This window comes from Phacochoerus africanus, chromosome 9 (assembly GCF_016906955.1).
Source record: "Phacochoerus africanus isolate WHEZ1 chromosome 9, ROS_Pafr_v1, whole genome shotgun sequence".
NCBI classification, from domain to species: domain Eukaryota; kingdom Metazoa; phylum Chordata; class Mammalia; order Artiodactyla; family Suidae; genus Phacochoerus; species Phacochoerus africanus.
The window spans coordinates 28,400,136-28,419,561 of NC_062552.1; the positions used below are offsets into that span (position 1 = coordinate 28,400,136).

At 46.4% G+C, this 19,426-nt stretch overlaps 1 protein-coding gene across 4 annotated transcripts in view; it reads left to right on the top strand.

Moving 5' to 3' along the window:
• The first annotated feature begins 1,453 nt into the window (after positions 1 to 1,453).
• GCLC (glutamate-cysteine ligase catalytic subunit) overlaps positions 1,454 to 19,426 on the top strand; it is a 44,278-nt gene continuing 26,305 nt past the window's right edge. For 2 of the 4 annotated variants that reach the window (XM_047795128.1, XM_047795131.1), the window contains exon 1: positions 1,454 to 2,076. In XM_047795128.1, coding sequence (XP_047651084.1) covers positions 1,927 to 2,076 — 150 coding nt within the window. In that variant the 5' untranslated portion in view covers positions 1,454 to 1,926. Of the gene's footprint in view, positions 2,077 to 3,771; positions 3,859 to 19,426 lie in introns of all 4 variants that reach the window. The other 2 variants (XM_047795132.1, XM_047795130.1) reach the window with 2 other exon arrangements.

A 19,426-nucleotide genomic window follows, 5' to 3' on the forward strand; every position in this document is an offset into this window, starting at 1 on the left:
TCTCCACCCCCACATGGCCTGCCTTCCATAGGAAGCTAATGTTTATACCAAGCAGTTTTAAAGATACAAAAGGCATAAATCCTCTCTATTCCAGAGGGAACTAGTATATAGTATAGAGATTTTTTTTAATGATTCTATCATAATGTAGAAATAGAGACATGTACAGATATAACCAAAGTACAGAGAGGAGTAACTGGGACTCAAAGAATGAAAAGAACGTGTCACAGGGAGAATTCGAAGCAGAAAAAACGGGAGAAAACCAGGACCAAACAGGTCTAGTGAGGTGGTGGGCAGAATACAAGGAAGATCCCACTGTGGACAAGTTAGAATGAGGTTTAGTTTTCATCCTGGCTGTTGAAAAGGGGGATTGAAACATCTCCTGAGCCTCAAACACCATTACATCCCCACCCACACTCCAGACACACCCCCACCCACACTCCAGACACACCCCCACACACACTCCAGACACCCCCCCAACACTCCAAACATACATACACAGCCACCCCACACTCCAGACACACACACACACACACACACACCGTGTGACCATTACAGACAGATCCTGCATATCCATATCCCCAAGCTCCTAGATGGGCACATCCAATAAGGATGTGGGAGAATAAACTCCTGCGATCATATATCCACAGAGCAGTCAAGAAGTACTTGCTAAATGTTAACTTCGTGGCATGAGGGAAGTGGGCTTTCAGGCCTCAGTACCTGTATGATCCAGTTGCTGTCAATTTCCCCCCAGCTGTCATTTCATGGCTCTGTCACACATTTTTTTGAACAATTAAAATTACCTGGGGGAGATATACCTGGTTCCTTCCCTTTCCCGCCAGCCTAGGGCCAACCCCAGTTCTTTCTAGTATCTTCTAACCCCTGTGGTAAGCTCACATGAACACCATTTTAATCACTTAATGGATAAATCTTAGGTTTGGATGGGGAATACACTTTGGAGATGATTCATCTAACGATCCTTCCGGAGATGTTGACAACTCCCCTTTTGTGGCAATTAATAGTGTCTGTATCATCTGCTACCAAATAGTGAGACTGCACAAGTACTTTAATACATACATGTCTGAAAACGTGTAGACAAATTTTCTTGCCCCACCCTGCTGCTCTCGCCCCGCTTTTATGAGACCCTCCTCACCTACAAAAACATCTAGTGGATTCTTCATTAATTCGAATAATCAAATTTCTTCACGAACCCAGAGTTTATCTTTTTGGATTAGAGAAAACGGATTTTCACACAGCGCATTTGCTTAAAGCGAGGCTGACCGGCTCCACGCCGCCGAGCCCCTCCCCTTGGACTCCGCCCTAACCACGCCTGTGCACTCCTCCCCCGCCGCCTCCCTAGGCCCCTGGGGGCGATCGGCCACGCCTCCTCTCTTGCACCGCCTCCTTTTCCCGCCCCCGCCAGCAGTCTATAAAATCCGGAGCTGCGGATCGCTCACGGGAGCGGCGAGCTAGTGGGTAGGCGGACTGGGCATGCTCCGCGGCGGCGCAGGTTTTGGTCATAAGTAGGAAGAAGCTAGAGCACGACACCGGCAAAGAGAAGCGGGAGCTGCCGGCGCACCGCGGCTGTGGGGGCCGCCGCCGCCGCCGCCTCGGAGCAGGAGCGGGGCGGGACTGGAGCGGGCGAGGGTCCAAGCCGTCGGGCAGAGGGCCACCCAGCCTGCCCTCCCGTCCGCTGCTTCTGTCCGCGCGGTGCGCCGGACGTCTGGGTCGGTCACCCGAGCGGCGAGGACCCCGTGCCCAGGAGCCGGAGCGGACCGGACCCTCATTCTGCCGCCTGCGGCCCGAGGGCGCCCCCGCGGGGCCAAGCCGCCCTCGCCTTCTGCGGGCAGCTGAGTGTCCGGCCCGGGCTGCGCGCCCGGAGCCCGGAGCGGCCGCCACTAGCCAGGGGGACCAGGATAGGGGGCGGCCATGGGGCTGCTGTCCCAGGGCTCGCCCCTGAGCTGGGAGGAGACCCAGCGCCACGCCGACCACGTGCGACGGCACGGGATCCTCCAGTTCCTGCACATCTACCACGCCGTCAAGGACCGGCACAAGGACGTGCTCAAGTGGGGCGACGAGGTGAGCACCCCCGCCACCCCGCGCCCCTTTGTTCCGCGAGGCGCGGCCCCGGCCCCGGGCAGCTCGCGCCCTGCGCTGCCCCGAGGGTCCCCGCCGCTCCCGCGAGGGTCCAGCACCGCCCAGGGCTGTCCAGGCCCCTGCTCCGAGCCTCTGGCCAGACTTCTCTTTTCCATTCATTCATTCGGGGTTCCTCTCCATTCAGCAAATGCGGATAGGCGCTGGGAGGGTATGAGCGTGGAAAAGTGTGATACTGGGTGCCTGGAGGAGTTTTCAGGCTGGGGTGTCAGGCGACCGCCTAGCGACCCACCGTTCTGTCTCAAAATGCCGTTAACATGAAGAAGGCCGGTTGCTGTTGAGAATCAGGTTTCAGGATTCACTTGCGCCCCACCTCCTCCAGGTACCTGTTAAACCTCCAGCTTATCAGCCACCTTGCACCACCACCACTTTATAGGTAAAAGTTGAAACAAATTATGGCTCAGCTTTCCTAAAGGAGAGGAATCTTCCTGGCCCTTTTTAATTCTAAATGCAGACTGCTAGAGCTTCAAAATTCGGCTTTGTTAGCGCCTTTTCGTGGCCTAGATTTAGCATAGAAACTTTCTGAATCCGTGCTTCCACATGTGTGCTGTTTCAGTGTAACGTCCGTAGATTCTCACTGTGTTGAACCATTGTCATTGGAATGATCTGGAAAGCATTGCCTCCTATTAGATTTAGTCTTTTCTCGCGAAAAGACGTTTATGCCTTCCCCTCCTGTCTTTAAAAGTCACATGTATTTATACTTCACATAATCAAATGACTTCTTGAAAAGTCCATCTGTATTTTTCATGTTTTTACCTTTTGCTGCCCAGAGCTTGCTCAGGTGTAAATAATTTATCTTCTGGTCAGTGTAATCACTATTGACCTAAGTAAGTGTCATGGTGCTGCTGTGTCCGCCCGGAATCTCTCCCTGCAAAAAGTTAGTTTTTCTATGAATGGAAAATGATTCTGCCTCTTAAGTTGAAGGAATTGTGCTGTTTTAAGCTAGAAAAGTAAGGCTGGTAATTCATGTTTATGCACCAAGTGATTTTCTGTACTTTATTGGACAGAAAAGGGCTAGGGTATGTGTTTGGTGATAATTCTTTGCTTTTAGTTTTTTTACAGCATCTGCCATCATATATATTCATTTGTGTATCATGTGTATTTTATTATCTATCCTCTGTACTATCTAGATTATTTTAGATTTAAACATGCTGCTCATTTGTTGGTATATTTTATTTTTTAGGGCCGCAGGTGTGGCATATGGAAGTTCCCAGGCTAGGGGTCGAATCAGAGCTGCCGGTCTACACCACAGCAATGCCCCATCTGAGCAGCGTCTTTGACCTCCACCATACATAGCTCAAGGCAACACTGCATCCTTAACCCACTGAGTGAGGCCAGGGATCAAACCCTCATCCTCATTAATACTTTTGGGTTTGTTTCCTTTGAGCCACAATGGGAACTCCTGTTAAATTCTGCTTCAGTCATGTCTGGGTAGAGTGCAGGATTTTCAAAAAGAATAAAATTCCTGTTTGCAAGTATTGACAGTCCACTGGGAAATAGGCAGCCTGACACAAAGGGAAGAATTGAGATTGTGAGGACTGCCCAGGTGGTTAAGAAAAACAATCCCCCACTCTTTCTACTCCTGTAATAGCACTTCAGTGAAACCTTGGTCTCCCCCAGGTTGGTTCTCTCTCCTCTCCTTGACCAGCGGCTTGCAGAGGCTTAACTCTCCCTTGTGGTACCTCTGCATCTCTGGGCAGAGAGAAGGTATGTATGACTTTGGGGAGGGGTTTGTCTCATACCTGAGTATTTGCTGATGCTTCTGTTCCTCTACTGTCATGTACAGGGACTCATTCTTATGTTATAGAGCATTATTTTTCAAACTGGAGGTCGTGATCCATTAGTGGGTTGAGAAATAAATTTAGAAGATGTTAGAAATCTGAAGTCCTTGTTTCTTTACAGCATCTGACATTTAATACAGCTGACACTTGAAAAACTCGGGTTTACTTACACTCGGATTTTTTTCAATAGTAAATACAGTACTACCCGATCCATGGTTGGTTGAATCCATGGATACTGAAGGGAAGGCCAGCTATGGGATTTGAGTATTTGTAGATTTTAGTGTCTCTGGCCCAGGTCCCTCGTGGATACAGAGGGATGACTGTATATATTCACTTGGGTATTGGGTGTATTTTATGATCTCTTTTCTCCCTTTAGACTTTTTTCTCTCCAAGACTTTAAAAGATGAAGTGGGGTAGGATTAGGAATGTCGATTTATCATATATGTAAGAATATTATGTCAACTTGAGTTGAGAGTGGGAGGAGGCGGTATATTGGGTGCATTCAAATTATTTCTTACTATGGTTGCAGTTAAAGGAATGTGAAAGTCAGAGTCCTACATTTATCATGGCCCCCGTTCTTGAGGAGGTGAGCCTCTGAGAGGGAACAGGACAGAAGTAGATTGACGCTGTTAGCACTGATCCTTGCATAGAGTCGAAACTCCTTGTCACATCGACAGAATAAAGTCTGCAGGCAGGGTCAGACTGCAAGTGAGCTTGCTTGTATGCATAAGCCTAGGGACACATCTGAGAATAAGGCTGAGCAGATAAAAGTGGAGAAGGGTGTGGTGAGTGGTGTGGCCCTGAGATGAAGGATGGGCCCACCTGCAGAAAGTGGTGTCTGGGATGTGATACGTTGGGCTGTGTTGGTGTGATACCAAAATACTGCTCTTTTATGGGAAGTTCTGATGTCGCGCCTTGAGGATGGTGGACTTGGATTAAAAAAGAAAAAAGGAGTCTAAGCCTGTGGTCAAAGATGTGATTGGAAGGAGAGCCTTTTACTTTGGAGCTGCTCGGCACTAGTTGCCAGGCTGCTGTTTATCCCTGGTGGTATTTATCAGGAAGAACTTGGATTTGGAGTTGCACTTGTGTTGTGTTCCAAGGCCTGCCATCTGCCTATGTGGTTGTGAGCCTTAGTTTCCTCCTTTAGAAAATGAGAGCGTTGTTCCTTTGCACCTTATCTGGGGATAGATCATCTTTAGGCTACAGAGTAAAGAGAAGGCTGCCACCAATCGAGGTAAAAGTGCTTGGATTGTAAAAGTGTTTGTGTGCTGGCTTTTTGGAACTCCAAAGTATTTTCCTGTGAGAACCTTAAAAGTAGGCAACTCCCAGTTCAGCTTACAGATGCATGTTTCACCTTTAATGAGGCAGGTCCCAACCCTCACCACCACTGATTATGCTGTTTCTGTGGGAAATCCAAGATCTAACTCCTAGGTACCAGGAAGATATTTCCTGTTGTCCTAGGATGGGGGTGGCAGGGAGGTGGAATGGATATCCCTGGGGGGCCTGATATCTGCTAAGCATTCTTTTATGCAAAAAAAGTAAGCACTTCCCTCTTCGTAGCCCACACGCAACTTTTTAGGTACAGGTTTTGTTTATAACTTGGAGTATACACATTAGGAGACAAATGGAGGAAGTTTATAAATGCTGCAGATGTGGCGGTAATTATGACTCTTGAACATTGCTTCCTGATAATCTCTCTAGTGTCAACTACCTGCCAGCCTTTTCAGCTGCTTAGTGGCAGAGGCATTATCAGAATTGAGATCTGTCCGACTCCAGGTCTGTTTCTTAAACACATTATACTAGGTTTTGGATTATTGTTCATTTCATCAAATCTCCTTTTACAGAGTTCAGACTCTCCAGGTTACAGAGGTGTCAGAAAACATTTTTATTTATTTATTTATTTATTTGTCTTTTTTTTTTTTTGCTATTTCTTGGGCCGCTCCCGCGGCATATGGAGGTTCCCAGGCTAGGGGTCGAATTGGAGCTGTAGCCACCGGCCTACGCCAGAGCCACAGCAACGCGGGATCCGAGCTGAGTCTGCAACCTACACCACAGCTCACAGCAACGCCGGATGGTTAACCCACTGAGCAAGGGCAGGGACCGAACCCGCAACCTCATGGTTTCTAGTCGGATTCGTTAACCACTGCGCCACAACGGGAACTCCTAGAAAACATTTTTAAAGGAAACATTTTTTCTATTTTTTTTTTTTAAACCCAGTATGTAGTGGCTCTCAAAGGCAAGAAGATCAGTTGTCCTCTAATTAGCTGATAAATCCATGTGAACTTTGAGAGGAAAATATAATACATCTTTAATAGTTATGAGTGTGTTCTTGTCATGCATAAAACCAATAAAAACTGAGATGGGATTTGTAAATGGCTGGTATATCGTTCACTGTTTGAACTACAAATTATCTGCATCGGTTAAGAATGCTTAAATGACTGTTTAGAAAATGCATAGCTTGTTGATAAGATTATGAGCCTATAACTAAAGTACCATCCCAAGCTATAAATCTAGAATGGACAAAAGCATAGTCATTTGATTCTAACTGAAGGTTCTGTGTAGCTTTGGAAATTGCTTAATCCCTCTTAACCTCAGTTTTGTCATCTGTAAAATGGAAAAGTATGCTGGTCCCAGTTCATCTTTAATTTTAGCCATTCTAATTGGTGTGTTGTGGTATTTCACTGTATTATTTAATTTGCATTTCCCTAAAGACCGCTGGTGTTGAGTATCTTTTCATGTACTTATTTACCATCTGTATATCTTTATTGTTAAAAGTATTACAGATAATTGGTTTGAAGTGCGTTCTCATTATTGAGTTTTGAGAGTTCTTTGTGTTCCGGATGCAAGTCTTATTAGTTATATGTTTTGCACATATGTGCTCCCAGTTTATTTTCATTCTCTTAACTGTTCTTTTGAAGAGCAGAAGTTCGTTTTGGTGAAATCCAAGTTGTCCGTTTGTTTTTTTAGGGATCATGTTTTTGGTCTGGTATCTACGAAATCTTTCCTTAGACTAAGCTCACAAAGATTTTCTCCTTTATTCTAGAAGTTTTATAATCTGAGGTTTTATATTTATGTCTGTGATCCATTTTGAGTTAATTTTTGCATATAATGTGAGGTATGGACTTTTGGTTTTGGTTACTTCTGCATAGTACCCTGCCACTGCTTGTTGAAAATACTGTAATTTGTCCACTGCAGAAGGCCTTTGCATGTTGGTCTAATAGCAGTTGTCTGTGTATGTGTGGTTTTGTTTTTGGATTCTTTGTACTGTTACATGGATTTGTGTCTTTATGCCAGTTCCACACCTTTGATTGCTATAGTTTATAGTAACTTATGAGATCAGGTAATACCAGCTCTCCAACTTTGCTCTTTTCCAACTTGTTTTGACTCTTTGAGGTCCTTTGAATTTCCACATGAACTTTAGAACAGCTTGGCAGTTTCTACCCAAAACAGACCCTGCTGGGATTTTTTTTTTTGGTCTTTTTTTTTTTTTTTTTTTTTTTGCTATTTCTTGGGCCGCTCCCGCGGCATATGGAGATTCCCAGGCTAGGGGTCCAATCGGAGCTGTAGCCACCGGCCTACGCCAGAGCCACAGCAACGCGGGATCCGAGCCGTGTCTGCAACCTCCACCACAGCTCACGGCAACGCCGGATGGTTAACCCACTGAGCAAGGGCAGGGACCGAACCCGCAACCTCATGGTTCCTAGTCGGATTCGTTAACCACTGTGCCACGACGGGAACTCCATCCTGCTGGGATTTTGACTGTGATTGCATCTATAGATTATTCAGGGAGAATTGACACCTTAACAATGAATCATGAACCACGTTCAACCCATGAATGAATATCTCTCTCCACTTGTTTAATTTCTCTCATCAGTGTTTTGTAGTTTTCAGTGGACAAGTCTTTCATCAGATTCATCACTGTTTCGTATTTTTTATTTTAGGCAGTATTACTCTTAAGTTACAGTTTCTTTTTCTTTTTTTCTTTTTTTTTTTTTTAATGGCTGCACCTATGGTATATGGAAGATCCCAGGCCAGGGGTCAAATCAGAGCTGTAGCCGCTGGCCTACACCACAGCCACAGCAACGCGGGATCCGAGCTGCGTCTGCGACCTACACCACACTCAGGGCAACTCTGTATCCTTAACCTACTGAGCGAGGTCAGGGATGGAACCTGCATCCTCATGGATAATTAGTTGGGTTTGTTGTCACTGAGCAACGATGGGAACTCCTGTTACAGTTTCTGATTATTCATTGCTAATATATTAAAATAAGATTGATTTTGTATATTTATTTTATATCCTGCGACCTTACTAAACTTTTTGAACTTAGGGAAAGCAATTCTAATAACTGTTTTAATATCTTTGCTAATTTTGTCGTCTTTGTCATTTAAGATCAGGTTCAACTTTTTTTCCCTCTTCCTTTTGGCTATGTTCCTCTGCTTCTTTACATGCCGGGTAATCTTTGATTGGATGCCAGACATTGTGAATTTTTCAGAGTTGGGTGCTTGATATTTGTATGTTCCTGAAAGTATTCTTAAGCTTTATTCTGGAATGTAGTTATCTGGGGGTAGTTTGATCCTTTCAGGTCTTGCTTTTATAGTTTATTCCGCAGATCCAGAGAAGGCTCAGTTTAGGGCTAATTATTCCCTCTTACTGAGGCAAGGCCTTTAGGAATATTTTCCCCAGTGCTCTTGAACTAGGAGTGACTCAGTTCTGGCTGGTGGGAAGGCACCCTGTCCCAGCTTTGTGTCCTTACCTCACACATGTGGGTTGATTTTCACTACCGCATCCTTGAGGGGGAGCCTCTCAGATCTCTGGGCTTGTCTATGCAACTTTCTTCTGTTTGGTACTTGGTCCTTTGAACCCTAATTGACTTGGTTTCCTCAGACCTTCAGCTCCATTTACAGTTCAGGGGGTCCTCTGTGCCCTGCTTCACCTCCCTGCCCATGATCTAGTGCTTCTCTCCAGGCTGGGGCAATTGTGGGGTTCCCTTACTTTAAAATTTTCCCTTGTACCTGATGTCCAGTGTATTAAAAATTCTGTTATATATTTTATCTCTTTCCCACCTGACCCTGGTTGTTTCCAGTGGGAGGGTAAAATTGATCACTACTATTCCATTTTGATCAGAAGTGGAAGTCTTACCGCTTTTTGTCTTACTCTTTCAGCTCTGCTCTCCTTTGTCTGTAACCTCTGTCCAAAGACTGGTTGCCTTCTTGGTTATATCTCCAGCAACTTCGATTTAGCCAAATTTGTAAAGTCAGGGTTTTGTTTGTCTTTATGCTGTAATTTCATCACTTAGTATCGCTGTTACCATCCTATGACTGGGTGTTTGGTGAAAACACAGCGATTTTGAAGTTTGCTCATGTTCTTCAAAAAATGATGCACATAATCAAAAAATTCTATTATTTAGTTTTGAATTGTGTGCTTATATATATATATAACTTTTCCTGTCTTTTACAGATGTAACTGTATCAGAATGATTTAAACGCCACAAAACTTACAGAAATCAGGAAATGTATACAAGAAATGGTAGAATCCATTTCCTTATCCTGTCGCCTTTTGAGGTTTAGCATTGTCCAAAGAGAAATACTTTACTGGCTACTGAAAAAGTAATCTAATTACAAGCCCATAGATAATTAGGTTCTTAGAAACTTTTTCCTTAACTTATTAAGGAAATCTGTATGAGCCTCACAACTTTTCTATAAAAAGCAAGGTAGTAGTTGCAGAATATTTCCTTCAGAAAAGCTGAGACTTATTGTGCACTTACTTGTGGCAAAATACTAAAGGCTTTATTTTATTTCCACGAGGATGGCTTATTATTTTGCATGTCTTTTTAGGGCCGTACTCATGGCATGTGGAGGTTCCCAGGCTAGGGGTCAAATTGGAGCTGCAGCTGCCAGACTACACCACAGCCACAGCACCACAGGATCCAAGCTGCATCTGCAACCTACATCATAGCTCATAGCAATGCCGGATCCTTAACCCACTGAGCAAGGCCAGGGATGGAACCTGTGTCCTCATGGATGCTAGTTAGATACGTTTCTGCTGAGCCCCACAGGAACTCCAAGGGTGACTTTTAAGTCTATACTGAATGCTTTCTGTTATTTCTTGTGGTGGATCATGAGGTTGAAGAGAGAAACGAAAAAAAGCGAGCAGCTCTCTTTGCTTGAACTCCAGGGGCGGGGGGTGGGGGGTTGGGGTTGTTTGCTCTCTACATGGAGATCCTGTAAGTCTGATAGGTTGGATGGGGGCTGGGGTAGGGGGCCTTCTGGGAGGCTCTCCAGGGGAGATGGGGGAGGCAAGGGAAGGTGCGTGCAGCCGTGTACCTGTGAGGTGCCTGAAGTCGAGGGTCACTGCTGTGATGTGAGACCAGAGCAGGGCACTGACCATGGCTAGAGACTGAGGCTGCTGAAGGTCCTCGTGATGGGCCACATCTGGAGACGTGGTAATGTACGCCCAGGAGTGGTACAGGGAGACTAATCCTGGATCCTCCTGGAGGTGGCATGGAAAGTGGGCGGGGAGGGGTAACTAGACCAGGAGCTCACAGTGCAGAGGTCACATCACTGCTGGGGAGGGAAGAGAGCTGGCCTGGGGGGACAGTTCCTGGGGAACTGCTTGGATGTTCTGGGTTGGAGCCCTCTAGTTGAAGGAGCCCAGCGCTCAACCAGAGAAACGCTGGCTGGACACTGAGCGGGGAGCTGGAGCAACACCTGAGCCAGCTGTGTGTGTGGCTGGGTGGCCACAGGCCTAAAAATGGGGTCGAAACCCAGGTGAGAGCGAGCTGCCTAACCCAGAGAGGAAGCGTGGACAGGGCCTGTGAACCATGGTTATACACACGGAAGGATGGGGATGTGTGTGGGGTCCCGAGAAGGACCAGTGGGGGCACCGTAGCACTGCCATGGGGGCACAAAGGGTGGCAGGCTTTCAAGAGGGGTGCAAGGCTGGGAACGGAAGTGGAGCCGTGGGGTTGGCTGCTTAGGCAGGGACTGGAGGCTTTGGCAGCGCCCTATCTTGAACATATTAAGAACTTGAGAAAAGAGCAAAAATTGGTTTCTGGCCAAAATAAATGGCACAGAGCCCATGCATGTTTTCACAGCTTGAAGTCTTGGTTATGATTTCAGAAAGAAACGGAATTGAACTGGGAAAGCATATGTGTTCGGGTCACTTAACTTGGTAGCCACAGGGGTACCGCTTATCTCTGTGGTATATTGAAATGGATAGTAAAGGATGGAGAATTTTACAGTGATGATGCTGAATCTCCACTAAAAGGCTGGATTTCTCAGACATTGTTTAAGAATTTAGGGAAATGTAAGGAAGCCTAAAGAGCACAGCCTGTCTGGAAAACTTCGTTGTAGATTGGTTTATTTTGGAGGGGTCATATGGCCGTGGTTCTTCTCTCTTGGACACTGTTTGTAGAGCTTTCTGTGTTCTTAGATGTTTATGTCTTCTGTCAGGATTTAGTAATTAAACTTATTTCCACAACAAGATTACAAAAGCACCCCCAAACCAGATGTTCCTAATTACGTAGATGTTCACACAAACCCATTGTCTTGTCTCCCATCCCCCAGGTCCTTTTTTCAGTCCTTTGGATTCAGCCAACTCCTTTTCTTTTTGAACTGGATGCTGATTTAGCAGGGTTAAAACAACCCACCCCACCCCTGCCCCGTGATCCTCTTCCTGGAAGCTTGTAAGAATCTGGGCTGTGACTGTGCCCCATCTGGGTTGTCCATGGGGGTCAGCAGCTGAGGAACACGGGGCTTCACGTGCTTTAATGCTCCAGAGAGATAGGGAGGACCTTGAAGCACCTGTGAAGCTGGTCAGCACTTCTCTGAATATTTTAAAGAGTTAGGGGTTGTGGCAGTGACCTTGAACACTAGAAAGTTTACATTTTTTCATTAAATTTTTGTTTGTTTGAAAGGATGCGCTGAGAACTGTAAGCCTCAGAGCAGCCTGGAGAGGTAATTCGGGAGTGTGTCCTTCACTTCCCGTTCTAAGTGTTCACGTATTTACACAAATTAGGCACCCAATTGGAGGCCTGTGGTCCTCCCCTGCGCCCCGAGGCTGCCGTTGCTGTGCGAGTGGTCCAGGGGTCAGGAGCTGCTAGCCCCAGTTTACAAGCAGTGAGATCTGGGAAGTAAGCAGAAGTCCTCTGTGTACAAAGTCCTCTACGCACTTTGCCCCTGGAAGTTTGTCAAACGCTTACCCAGAGATTGCTCAGTTTATACATGGTCCCTGCAAGCTGGTCTTCTCGTTCCTCAGCTCAGGATGAACTACACAATATCAGCTGAGGCAGAAAAGACAGGCCAGTTCAGAGAGCAGCTTGGAAAAGCAGATCTAGACACGGCAGCCAGTGTCTCCCAGGACCCTGCTCTGTTATGACTCTAAAGAAGTGAAAATGCCCACGAAGTCTGAAGACAATAAAAAGTAGAAGTGTGCTTAGTATCTTCCTACTGTAGCAGAAGAAGATGTAAGCAAATTTAGAAAAATTTCTACTGATGCATACAGCTTAAGGAGATCATGTGCTTAAAAGGAGTAAGCTTTGGTTAACAGGACAACACTTTTGAAGAAAATGACCAGAATTCCCATTGTGGCTCAGCAGTAATGAACCCGACTATTATCCATGAGGATGAGGGGTTTGATCCCTGGCCTCACTCAGTGGGTTAGGTTGCCGTGAGCTGCCATGTAGGTTGCAGATGCGTCCTGGATCTCTTGTGGCTGTGGCTGTGGTGTAGGCCAGCACCTATAGCTCTGATTCGACACTTAGCCTGGGAACTTCCGTATAATGCAGGTGAGGCCCTAAAAAAGACAAAAAAGAAAAAAATTACCTTGCCGGCAGAATGTGTAATGTCTTTTATTTGGGAGCGAAAGAAAAGTGGAAAGTCCTCTCCTATGAGAATTTCTGGAAGAGTTTAATTACAGAAATAGTTTCAAGTTGAAAGGGACGCTTCGTTTTTTCCCTTGTTTTCCAGAAATCAAAGCAGATTCCTAATGTCCTGAAATGTAATATTTGTGAGGAAAGAGGGAAAAATAAGCCTGCTCAGGCCAGGATGACCACCTTCCACAACTCCAGGAGGCACTAGTGTTGGGTGGTGCCCTTAGGCTTGGGGACAAGTAGGGAGTCATAGTGTTGGGGGTCAACAGTGGTTCTTCTGACAAGGTGGCACTTGACTGGAGCCCTCTGCCCCCCTTTCCCCCATCCAGCTATTTGAAGGGCTAGGAAAAGACAGAAGTGATGCCCGGGCCCCGAATGACTTGGCTGGCTGAGAAGCAGGCAGAGGCTAATGGGCCGTGTGGTGGGAGGGGCTGGAGTGGAGGGGGCGGAGCCGGAAGGTGGGCCTTGCAGGTGGTGAGGGTGCTGGCAGTTTGCTGAGCATGAGCCCTTTCGAGTGCCCGGGAGGGAAGCGACTTGACCTGTTCAGAGAAGGAACCAGAGCCTGGAGGTGTTCTGTATGACAGCTTTCACTTTTACTGAGACCACAAGTACCTGAAACAAATGCCTGGTGAAACTGTATTGGGTGAAATAGTACTTTCTTTACTGTAAGTGACAAGTCCTGATATCTTAAGTCTACTCTCTTTCAAGGTTTTTTTGTAATGTTGATTACAGGCCACCCCCTAAGAACACTTAAAAGACACTATTCTGCCTCAGTATGTGTGTACCTGCCTAGGAGCTACAAAATAATCCCCACTAACGTGAGGGCATGTGTACTCTCATTAGTGTTTTAGGTGCTTGACATGCATTATTTTATGTAAAATCTTCCCATTTGCCCCTGAGGTAGGCCTCACCCTCATTTTAAAGAAAAGACAAACACAGAAGTTACTAAGACTCAAACTAGGCTCCAGCCCCAAAGAGGCTAGAGGTGGAAGGAAGGGAATGGAGTGGGGTGGGGGGAGCAAGGGGTGGGGGCTGCTGTGATGAAGGTCTGGGAGCCCCACGTGCAGGCTTTGGTGTTTGTTCTTTGTCACTGTATGGCCAATAAGTCCCTCCTGGTAAAATGCCAGCGTGCTTTCAGATCTGACACATCAAGTCTGTGTGGTCAGTTTCTGTGCCCACAGGACAAATGCTAGCAGGTTTAGCGATATAGCCGCAGCCTTCCCAGCTAATCTGCTGGCAGCCCGGCCCTGTGAAACGGCTGAGCCTCTGTGGGGATCAGGCTGACCTCACTTGATAGTTATGCTGCCTAGTGGACCGCATCCCGTGCAGCAGGTAGTGAGCCAGCATCTGGTTTGTCTGTCTGAATTGTAATCCTTTACCATGAATTCCAAGTATGTTGGGAAAGGGTTTGTATTAAGGAGTCTCCATTCTCCAGACCCATCTGCAGCAGGTCAGAGCTGCTCTCAGTGAGGTCCGCCTCCGCATCCAGGCAGGGTGGGTGAGAGGCGCCCCACCACTGCTGTTATGGATGCGGTAATGAAGGAGGCCTCACCGGGGTGAAATGGCATTGGACTTGGAAGTCACCTGCTGCTGGGGGTCGAAGGGGCCCTCTGAGCACAGCAGTGACTTTGGAGTTGGACATTCTGTTTTGGCCCCAATTTTTACTCTCTCTCTTTTTTTTCCCCCTTTTTTCTTTTTAGGGCTGCTCCCACGGCATATGGAGCTTCCCGGGCCAGTGGTCCAATCGGAGCTACAGCTGCCTGCCTACACCACAGCCACAGCAACGCAGGATCCAAGCTATGTCTGTGACCTACACCATAGCTCATGACAACACCAGATCCTTAACCCAGTGAGCTTGGCCAGGGATCGAACCTGCAAGCTCATGGTTCCTAGTCGGATTCATTTCCACTGTGCCATGACAGGAACTCCAGAACTTTCACTCTCTTCAGAGAGTATTGTGGGCTCTCCCCCTCCTTTGTTGAGTGAGTTCCTCCACTACCAGTTCCTAAGAACTAAAGCCCTGAACTTCTCGTGTCTCATTGGCAGTCCCTGAACTTGGCCAACTTCATCTATAAACACACTTACAGGGACAGAGCTTGCTTTGTCACTCAGCTGCTCCAGGAGTGCGTGGAGCCCTAAACTGACCCCACCACGGAGGGAGGGTGTCCTCTCCAGGCCAGCCATGCCCCTGCTGAAGTCCTGAGCTCTCTTGCACCTTGTGGGAGTCCCTTTGGGGCTTCTTGTTGGCCCTGACCCCCTCACTCCCTCACTGCCCCCTCCTCAGTGCTGTAGAGCAGTTGGTCCAAGACATCCTCTCTGGTCATCCCTGTGGTGACCAGGACCTTGTTCTCAGGAGAGAGTCAAGGAACTAACTTGTCCTCAGAACCCAGAAGCTATAGGACAACCTGCAGATGTTTTGAGGTCAATAAGAACTATTTGTATTTACAATATTGTTTCTTTAGGAGGAAGTGTCTCCTGGCCTAAGTTTCTCATTTTCGGAGTTGGGGGCCATAGCAGACATCTCCATTGGTAACTTTTCTTGATGTTGTGTCTTTCCTGAGGTTAACTGGTATGAGAAGACTGGTGGGATTCTGCCCATTTGGTTCAGAAATAAGGTAAAAGTGACTTAGCCTGGTCTTTATAGCCAATAGAAAATTGAAACTGACATATGCCTAAAGTGTTGTGGCATCTCTGAAAAAAATCAGCCAGTGTCAATTCAGAAGCCCAGAAAATAAATGTCTTGTGTCATTTTAGGCCATGAAAGAGCAGATCTACATTCAGGGATTTCCTTTGCACCAGCAGTAATGCATCAGTAATTATGTCCAGCTATAATCCCAGAAGTGGTTTCTCTTGGGTTTAAGTCCAGTGCCATTCAGTATAACTTTCTGCAGTAGTAGAATCATTTGCAATATCCAGTTAGGGACTTGGGAACTGAATTTTTCATTTTATTTTAATTTTAAATCTAAAAAGTCCCATGCATCTAGTGTCTATGGTAATGAAGAGCACGGTTTTCTTTCCTTTGATGAAAGGTGTCGCTGTCCCTCTGTGAGATTCATCACAATTCTCCCTGCTCTCTCCTGAATCTTAAAAATTTCCATTGAGCCCTCATCACTAATCTTGGCCTGTGAAGAATTTGTTTTAATAAGGATTCGAGGAAGTTACTTTACATAATCATGCAGGAAATGCATCATATTATGCAGTGTTAAAGTCGAGATTAATGAGCCACCCGCTCTGTTAGCTAAGTCCTGATCTAGGATGTGAACGGAAAACCAGGCTTGGGCAAGGCCGTGTTTGTTTTGTGTGAACTTCCTTTGTAATTCTGTGGCATGAAATGGTGTGTCATAGTGGGGAAAAATTCAAAATATATCAGATATTACAAGAATTTGATGTAACTTTATCATTATTTTTTGGCCTGTGGTTTTTTTTTTTAAATTGAAGTGTTATTTTATTTATAATGTTGTGTTAGTTTCAAGTATACAGCAACTTGATTCAACTTGATTCAGTATATATATTATTTTTCAGATTATTTTCCTTTATAGGTTATTACAAAATATTGAGTATAGTTCCCTGGTGTAGCTTTAAACTACTAAAACATTTCCTTTGGGGGGACATAAGACAGTATAACATTTCAACAGTTACTGTCTAAAGTATCACCATATATGGATGTTTATGGGGCTTGTGGTGGTCAGCTCAGCTCAAGTTCATCCACTGTTCTAGACATAGCTGCTCTCCTGGCCTTGCCCGGCCGGTCTTCCCTGTTTTCACTGTAGGTGATTTTGAAACTGAGGAGCATCACCATGGCTAGCACCGCTTTGGATGCTTCAGGTTTATGTATCGTGCTGGATACAGAAATGGGTGCCATCCAACTGGATGATTGAAAGTGCTTAAAATTTTTTTTTTTTGGTCTTTTTGGCATTTCTTGGGCCGCTCCCGCGGCATATGGAGGTTCCCAGGCTAGAGGACCAATTGGAGCTGTAGCCACTGGCCTACGCCAGAGCCACAGCAACAGGGGATCCGAGCCGCATCTGCGACCTACACCACAGCTCACGGCAACGCCGGATCCTTAACCCACTGAGCAAGGCCAGGGATCAAACCCGCAACCTCATGGTTCCTAGTCGGATTCATTAACCACTGAGCCATGATGGGAACTCCTGAAAGTGCTCAAAATTATTGGTCATTAACATATTGCTGTGTGAGGAACCTGTCTTGAGGGCAGAAGGCACGGTCCCCAGCTTTAAACCAGTTTATAATCCAGAGGAAGGACTACAGTGACATGGTCTCTGGGTGGGGGTGGGGGTGGGGGGTGGAGGGCAGTTTATCAGGGTCTCTGAGCAGCCAGCCAGGTAATTATGCTGCAGTCAGAATGGTGGTCAGCTGCTTATGTATGAGGGCTTCTGGTTAGCCCCTTCCCTTAGGAAGCCTTCTGATGCTCCGACTGGGACCAGGCCCTCCTGTTACATGTGCCCAGGTCTGATGGTCTTCTGGAGCTTATGGCCGGACCTGTGAGCTGCACTGGCAGTTGTTCCAGCCACATCTGTCTGGCTCTGTGCAGTGTTCTTAGCACCTGCCTGGTTCAGGACCTTGGGTGAGTGGACAGAGGGCTGCGGGCAGCCAGACAGTGTGTTTGTTGGCTCATCAGCTAAATAGATGCTTACCATAAAATAGTAGCATGCTTGTTTGGGGCTTAGTGTAGGGAGAAAACTGGGTTTCTTAGAAGCAACAGGTGGTTCCAGCAGGAGTCAGGCAGACTGCTTGGGCCAGTGGCATGGGGGAGCCGGCCCTGAACCCTGAATTTTGAATTTTGGTAGAATGGCTGCAGGCCCTGCCCTGCAACCCAGTATTCCTGGGCTCAGTTCCCCCCATCTTGCCTTCCTCAACCCAACCACCTGGATACAGCCCTTCTCCAGGTGTCAGGAGGCCAGAGTCCTCCTCCCACTGCCTGGGAAGAAAAGTAGGACTTCACTGTCCCTCAGGGACTTGGTGATGGGCTCCCTCTCTCTAGAGAGCAGGCATAGGATGGGTTAAATAGTTTTGATAGGTGGGCCAGGGACCTTACCTTTGCATAGCATTGTTTCTCGGGGAAATTCCTTTGTTCTAATTTATGTAGAAATTGACAGAGGAACTTTCTCAAAAGATCGTCTCCTTAAATAGGGAACTCCCTAGAGCTACTTCCGAGTCTTACAGAACTCAGAATTCAGATGGTTTCTGAATTAAGCACTGTTTTTACCTACGGGGTGTAGAAATTTAAAAATTAGTGTTTTGGAGTTCCCGTTGTGGCACAGTGGAAACAAATCTGACTAGGAACCATGAGATTGCGGGTTCGATCCCTGGCCTTGCTCAGTGGGTTAAGGATCCGGCGTTGCCGTGAGCTGTGGTCTAGGTTGAAGATGTGGCTTGGATCTGGCGTTGCTGTGGCTGTGGCGTAGACCAGCAGTTATAGCTCCGATAAGACCCCTAGCCTGGGAATCTCCATATGCCGCGCCCTGGGTGCAGCCCTAAAAAGACAAAAAAAAATTTAGTATTTTAGGAGTTTCTGCCGTGGCAAAGCAGGATCAGCAACATCTTGGGAGCAGTGGGACACAGGTTCGATCCTCGGCCTGGCACAGTGGGTTAAGGGTCTGGCATTGCCACAGCTGCAGTTTAGGTTGCAACTGCGACTGATCTGATCCTTGTCCTGGTAACTCTGTATGCCTTGGGGTGGCCAAAAAAAAAGAAAATTAGTATTTTATAAAATATCTAGGCTTTCCTCAAATTCTAAGCTTCCTGAAACTCTTACCCTCATGATAGAGTATTAAAATGTTTTAATTTTTTTTTAAATTTTAAACTAGTAGTAAATGCCATTTAAAAACTAAATATTAAAATGTTGAAATTTGGGGGATTTATGTTAACAGTTAACACTGTTATCTTGAGCTTTAATGCTGTAAATATTTCGCTCTCTACTAGGTTTTCAGGACTGACTGACATCACCCTCAATTAAAATTCTTTATTTTTATCGGCCTAATTTCAGGTGAACATGCCACACCTCACGCTTGTGCAGACCTGCGTTAAAAGGCTGGAGGGCTCTTGTGTTCAGGTCCTTCCTATCAGCCCGTGTCACAAGTAAATCACATCATAGTCTCTTGAATGTGCCTTTTGTCTTTGATTCAACGGCTCAGAGGTATTAGTGGCTTTTATCCTAATGGGATAACATTTAGCCTTTCAGCAGTAGAAATCTTAATTTTATTTGTAGACAAAGTAGTGGACATTGGAAATATGAGTGTCTTGAAAAGTGGTTGGGCATTTTTATTGGGCCTGTTCCTTCCCGGCCATTTATTTATTTATTTATTTTTGTCTTTTTGCTATTTCTTGGGCCGCTCCTGCGGCATATGGAGGTTCCCAGGCTAGGGGTCCAATCGGAGCTGCAGCCACCGGCCTATACCAGAGCCACAGCAACTCGGGACCCGAGCTGCGTCTGCAACCTACACCACAGCTCACGGCAACGCCGGATCGTTAACCCACTGAGCAAGGGTGGGGACCGAACCCGCAACCTCATGGTTCCTAGTAGGATTCGTTAACCACTGTGCCACGATGGGAACTCCCTCCCCGGCCATTTAAAAGTTAACCAGTGGGCACCAGATAACAGCG